Genomic DNA, 6710 nt, shown 5'->3' with positions numbered 1-6710 from the left:
GCGCCAAGGCCGGGGGTCAGAGAGGGCATGATGCACTTGATGACTGTCTAACATGCCTGTGGCACAGAGGGGTGCAGGGGTGAGCTGGGACCAGGTTGTGACGGTCTGATGTGCCGCCCAGAGGATTCTATACTTTACCCACCAGTTATCCGTTTGTTCGTCCTTCCATCCAGCACACAAGTAGTTACTGAGCTCCCGTCATGGCCCTATCCTTCTCTTTGGCCCAGCAGATCCTGCCTGTTTCTCCCACCTTCCTGGCTCTTGCTGTTCCAGGTACCCTCCACCCCCATTCCATCCAGTTTTGTGCCCCCCTCACCCCCTGAATATATCGGGCTTGCTCGGGCCTCTGCCTTCGCACCAGCGGTTCCTTGTTTCTGAGCCTGCCTTCTCTTTGAACGCCTTTTGAAAAGTAAGTCTCCCTTCCTCTGATGTTGTAAGAAATGTGCCTGTTTTAATCTCATTAAGACTCAGGAAGGAAGGCTCATTTTGCATCATTTTCCCCTCCCAGGAACCACCGCCTGACCCACCTACAAGGCTGTTGCTTCTGCTCTGTGTCCTCATCCCAATTATACTGTATACCCTGGTGTGTCCAGGGCACAGCTGGCTTCTACAGCAGACGGGAGTGTAGTGAGAGTGGGACCAGATCTGCCTCCCCTCCACGGGGGGCCAGGGAGACCCAGGGGTTCAGCAGCAACCACACCCACAGGAAGGGTACACGCAGGAACAGAAACTAGGATGCCAGGCAGGATGGCCAGCAGGCGCCTGGGGTCCTCCGGTCCTGGCCTTGGGGGGGCCAAGGTGAAGTTCCCAAGGACCAGCAGAGGGGGGTGCTCTGCCTGCCAGAGCCTGGCTGCAGCTGTGCAGCTTTTGCCGAGTGCACTTGGCCTCCCCCAGTCCATTTGTCCTGCGCAGTTTGCTTTGGCTTCACCCCAGTCTCAGGCTCTTCATCGCTTCCAGCCCATCCCCCTCTCTCCTTTGGCCTCACGCCTCAGGCTACAGGGGCTCCGTCTGAGCCAAGGCCTAGGGCTCAATCAAAACCAAACAGAAAAGAGAAGAGAGGCTCAGCTTCTGTCACGTCTACTGTCTGATTTCTACAGGCCTCAGACAAACGAGCCACACTCCCATTCATGGCCAGTCATGAACCTCACCCTGCACCTATCCCTTGCCTTTATCTCTCCTTGTTTTCTTTAGCAAATCTTTTTGAGTAGTTACTTTGCCAGGCACTCTGCTAAGCACCTTAGCAGATCATGAACACATGATCTCATTTAATCTGGCCACTACTGTGTGAGGAGAAGGGGGTGACAGAGAATGAAATGGTTGGATAGTACCACTGAATCAATGGACATAAGTTTGAGCAAACCCCGGGAGATAGAGAAGGACAGGGAAACCTGGCGAGCTACAGTCCATGGGGTTGCAAAGAGTTGGACACAACTTAGCGACTGAGCAACAACAACCACGTGAAGTGGATATTATTATCACTAGCCCACTGTTATCACTGACCCATTAAAAGGGGCAAATTCAGTCTCCTGGGTGAAGCAGCTTACTCACATGGCTAGTAAGTGACGGGCTAAGTTCTCCAGCTTGGCGCCTCCATCCCAGGAGGCAGTCTTGTGGGATAGCACTGGACTGGGAGTCTAGAGGTAGGGATCCAAACCCAGCTTGTTCATTCCCATTGCTCTGTGACTGGGCAATTTTCTTGCCGCCCCATAGCCTCATGTTTGCCATTAAATGAGGGCTTGGACTCAATAAACTTTACATTCTCTCCTGGGAAGTCAGGGAATTGAATCCTGTAATGTCTCAGTGAAGGTGCTGCCTGAGCGTTGGAGATGGTGGGAGTGGGCTGGACCAGAGGGGGCTTAATATCCAGTGGTCGTTATGCAAAGTAAGAGCCTGGTGATGATTTTCCCACTCACCTACCCCATTTTTTCCTCTGTTTAGTCATAGAAGGCAGAGGCCTGATGAGCAAGGAGCCTGGCGTCTGTGATTCCTACGTCAAGGTATATGATGAGCAGGGTATCGGGGTGGGTATGAGTGGGGTGGGGGTTGGCGAGGGACCATCTTACTGAGTTCCAAGGTCCCAGCATATCTGTGCGCCTGGGGCCATTCAGTGTGGCAGCTACAGTTCCATCATTTGGTCAGTAGGCATTTATTAGGCCTAGCGAGGGGCGCTGAGCTGAGAGAGACCGGCTTCCTGCAAGGACTGGAACCTTACGGGTGAGCTTGTGCCTTACCACGTGGGTGAGCACCTTGAGCGTGTGGATAGAGGAAACCCAGAGGCGATCCCAAATCTTCTCATGAAAAGCAACGTCTTCACCCCTCTCCTCCCCCAAACCAGAGGCAGTTTGGCAGTTTGGGTGGTGGAGTGGAGAGAGGATATCTGAGGGCTGGAAGGTCCTGAGTGGAGACCTTACAGTGAAAACAGAGACACCACAGGGGCGGGGGCGGGTGGAAGCTACTTCCAGCTGGAGCCAAAGGCCAGGCACCTCCCAAAGCATGGCGGTCAGGTGTCAGGCGCACCATGCTGCCTTCTTCCCGCAGCCCCCAGGCTGGTAAGAGGCCCCTACGGGCCAGACCAGGGTCAGGATCAGGGTGGGAACCCAAGGCAGGCAGCGAACAACATGAGGACCAGAGCGTGGATGGGGGGGGCTCTTGGCAGATGCTGACCTGGAGCCTCCTGGGAAAGGGCATCCGGCAGCTGCTGGGGACTCAGATGACAAGAGGCTATGTGCTTTGGGGAGAAACCTCTCTGCTTGGAGGAAGAGCAGTGGTGGTCAGGCTGTACCCCATCTCTGCCTGGGCCTGGGCCTGCCTCCTTGGTAACCACCCCTAAGAGGCCCTGTGCCAGCATCTGACTACAGTCCCTCCGGCCCAGGGCTCCTCTTTCTTTACCGGCATCTGGAGGACTCCACTCTGTCCTCTGCAGAGGCTGGTTTGAAGGGTGCTGGAGGAGACTAACTTGGAGATACACAGAGTCAACCATCGGGCTTAGGTGATTATGTGGCTCTGACATCATCTCACCCTTACTTTTCTCCAATTCAAGATTTCTTTGATCCCTGAAGATAATCGACTGTGCCGCCAGAAGACACAGACCGTTCCGGACTGCAGAGATCCCATCTTCCACGAGCACTTCTTCTTGTAAGAGTCTGGTGTGGCTGGGTCCTCAAGAGGAGAGGCAAGGAGTGTTTAGCTGAAACAACTCTGTCTGCCAACTCTAGAACCAGATCTAAGCAGAAAAACAGTGACTTCTAAAGGATGTCTTTGTTTTCTCATTCACTTGTATTCTCGCATCCCTGGCACCTGGCCCGGCAGCGAGGTCCACAGTGATAAGGTATCACATGGCTGCTTCTCGGAACTAAAACGCCCAGCCCGAGGCTGGTAGCCCCTGAAAAAAGGAGGCAATTTCCCACTGTGCCTTGGGCCAAACTTTCTCCTTTAGCAGGAGGAATTTTCCAAGCTGAGGGCTGTTTTGCTTCCCCACCCGCCCCTCCGCAACTTGCTAACCTCTCTGAACCTTGGCTTCCTTATTTGTAAAATGGGGCTAATAATAGTACGGAGCTCAGAGAGAGCGGAGGTGTAGATGAGATAGTGTAACACAGTGTCCGGTGGTGTAATTATTATTATTTCTGTCCCTCCTCCCTGAACTCTGGGGCCAGTGGAAAGGCAATGGACATTTTGTATTTTCTTATTAGTGAAGATTAATCATATTTTGTTATTTTCCTTGCTACACCAGGTAATTTTGCTTATGGTAGAAAAATAGAAAAGATCAGTACACAGAAAGAAGAAGAGAGAAAGTACTGCTAACCCTGCTACTCCCTGAAATGTTTTGTGGCATTTCTTTTCAGGTCTTTGAATTTGTGTGGGCGTGTGTTTACAAAGATGGAATTGTTCTATCATATCGTGTTGTAACCTCCTTTTCATCCTTAACAATGTAATGTAAACTCTTTCGTGAATATAAATATTCACATCCCACTCTATTTGGGCTCTAGTTTGTTTAACCGGCTCCTTACGGTTGGATGTTCAGGTTATTTTCAGGAGTTGCCGTTATGAGGGACTGTGTGGGGCTGGACCAGAGCTTGGCTCTGCTAACACTCTGTGCGGTTTGCTTTGCAGTCCTGTCCAAGAGGAAGACGAGCAGAAGCGCCTCCTGCTCACTGTGTGGAACAGGGCGGGTGACTCCAGGTGAGGGGAACTGCTGAGCTGAGGGGAGACCTGCTCTGGGCTTGTGGCTGGCAGCCAGACAGCTAGCATATAGTGGGGGCTCAAGTAGCGCTTGGATGAATGAATGGTAGTGGTTAAATCTGAGAGGCCGCCACCCCTGTGAGTTCCTGTCACTCCAGGTGATACCACGGATCATGTTAGCAAGGTGCATTTACTGAGACCTTGGGGTCATCGGGACACTGTCTTGGCCACTGAAATGCCAACCAGCCTACGTGTGGCTTCTGCTCCCTAGCCACCTACTTTTAGGAGGGCATAACAGGCTCTGCGTGGAGGCAAATGATAGTCACAGCACACACAGGCTCAGCCCCATGGGAGTAGAAGCTCCATGAAACACAGGCCCATTTCTCTCTAAGTCACCACTGTACCCAGTGCCTAGCACGTAGATATCTGGTGATTATTGAGTGAATGAATACAGGAATGCAATGAGTACTAGGATAGTAATATGGGACGAAGGAGAGTTCATTATGGGCTGAGGCAACCAAGGAAGGCTTCATGCAAAAAGTGGGATCTTCAACTTGGGGCAGAGCACAAGAATGAGACGAGGAGAGTAGTAGATTGGGAAGGGCATGGCAGGCAGGGGCACAGCACGAGCTCAGGCAGGGAGGCAGGAGCATGCTCAGTGGGCTCAGGCTGCCACGAGGAGGCCAGGAGCTGCAGAGTTGTGTGTAGGAGAATCCACATGGGTCAATCTTTCAGGCAGCCCAGGACACAGTAGGTGGATGTAGTCATGAGTCACGGCGGCCAGTACAGAGCACAGCAGGACTGCTGGGTGGTGAGGGTGAGAGTTGGCTGCTGAGGGAAGGGAAGAGGGTGAGAGCACCTAACTGTGTGGCCCGCTGTGAGCATCTGGGGCTCGTTCAGCTGGTGTACTGCAAGAAATCTGGGAGACTCTGTGGCCAGTAACATCCATGCAACAGTCGTAGAACTGAAAATGGTGACTGAAAAGGAGCCCAGGTGAATGAAAATTGACTCAATTCACCAGGTTAGACCCAGAGAATATTTGGGGACTCAATGCTTTTGGGTACCCTAAATTTGATAGCCAGTATAACTTTTCAAGTTGAGCCTTCCTCAACCTGCATTGCGGAGAAGGCAATGGCACCCCACTCCAGTACTCTTGCCTGGAAAATCCCATGGATGGAGGAGCCTGGTAGGCTGTAGTCCATGGGGTCGCTAAGAGTCGGACACGACTGAGCAACTTCCCTTTCACTTTTCACTTTCACGCATTGGAGAAGGAAATGGCAACCCACTCCAGTGTTCTTGCCTGGAGAATCCCAGGGATGGGGTAGCCTGGTGGGCTTCTGTCTATGGGGTCTCACAGAGTTGGATACAACCGAAGCAACTTAGCAGCAGTATCAGCAACCTGCATTGATGCTTTTAAACTGTGGTGCTGGAGAAGAAAATTCTTGAGAGTCCCTTGGAGAGCAAGATGCAACCTAAGTCAGTCCTAAAGGAAATCAGCCCTGAATATTAATTGGAAGGACTGATGCTAAAGCTGAAGCTTCAACACTTTGGCCACCTGATTCGAGGAGCCAACTCATTGGAAAAGACCCTGATGCTGGGAAAGATTGAGGGCAGGAGGAGAAGGGGACGACAGAGGATGAGATGGTTGGATGGCATCATGAACTCAATGGACATGAGTTTGAGAAAACTCTGGGAGATAGTGAAGGACAGGGAAGCCTGGTGTGCTGCAGTCCATGGGGTCACAAAGAATTGGACATGACTGAGCACTGAACAACAACCTGCATAGCGAAAGATCTGTCTTTCAGCAGAGTATCTACTTGTTATCGTGGACTGGTGCTCATGGCACTGTAGATCTCATTCACTGAGCTGCCATGTCGTGGCCACCCATGTGGCAACTCTGTTGCAGGTGCTGGGGACACATGGGGTCAGTCAGAGACTATCCTTCTTGGGAGAGGACCTCTGACAGAGACTTGAGGGTGTGGGTGAGGAGGAGACACAGTTGATAACAAGAGCAACCATTTCCTGGGTGTTACCACAAGCCAGGGGTTAACAGTGCCTTATCTCATTTAGTTCTTAAGACAACTCTAAGGAAAGTACAAGAAAAACATCGATTTCTGCTTTATTGACTATGCCAAAGCCTTTGACTGTGTGGATAACAATAAACTGTGGAAAATTCTGAAAGAGATGGGAATACCAGACCACCTGACCTGCCTCTTGAGAAACCTGTATGCAGGTCAGGAAGCAACAGTTAGAACTGAACATGGAACAACAGACTGGTTCCAAAATAGGAAAAGGAGTACCTCAAGGCTGTATATTGTCACCCTGCTTATTTAACTTATATGCAGAGTACATCATGAGAAACGCTGGGCTGGAAAAAGCACAAGCTGGAATCAAGATTGCAGGGAGAAATATCAATAACCCCAGATATGCAGATGACACCACCCTTATGGCAGAAAGTGAAGAGGAACTAAAAAGCCTCTTGATGAAAGTGAAAGAGGAGAGTGAAAAAGTTGGCTTAAAGCTCAACATTT

At 51.2% G+C, this 6710-nt stretch overlaps 1 protein-coding gene across 3 annotated transcripts in view; it reads left to right on the top strand.

Annotated features, from left to right (window-relative positions):
* RGS3 (regulator of G-protein signaling 3) overlaps window positions 1–6710 on the top strand; it is a 138588-nt gene that overhangs the window by 20488 nt on the left and 111390 nt on the right. For all 3 annotated transcript variants that reach the window (XR_824848.1, XM_010835147.1, XM_010835148.1), the window contains exons 3-5: window positions 1939–1997; window positions 3041–3135; window positions 4111–4179. Coding sequence is in view for 2 of the 3 variants with exons in the window: in XM_010835147.1 (XP_010833449.1) it covers window positions 1939–1997; window positions 3041–3135; window positions 4111–4179 (223 nt within the window). In the remaining variant the exon portion in view is untranslated. The remainder of the gene's footprint in view (window positions 1–1938; window positions 1998–3040; window positions 3136–4110; window positions 4180–6710) is intronic.

Source organism: Bison bison, unplaced genomic scaffold, assembly GCF_000754665.1.
Source record: "Bison bison bison isolate TAMUID 2011002044 unplaced genomic scaffold, Bison_UMD1.0 scf7180017864039, whole genome shotgun sequence".
NCBI classification, from domain to species: Eukaryota; Metazoa; Chordata; class Mammalia; order Artiodactyla; family Bovidae; genus Bison; species Bison bison.
This window is presented reverse-complemented; position numbering and strand designations above follow the sequence as displayed.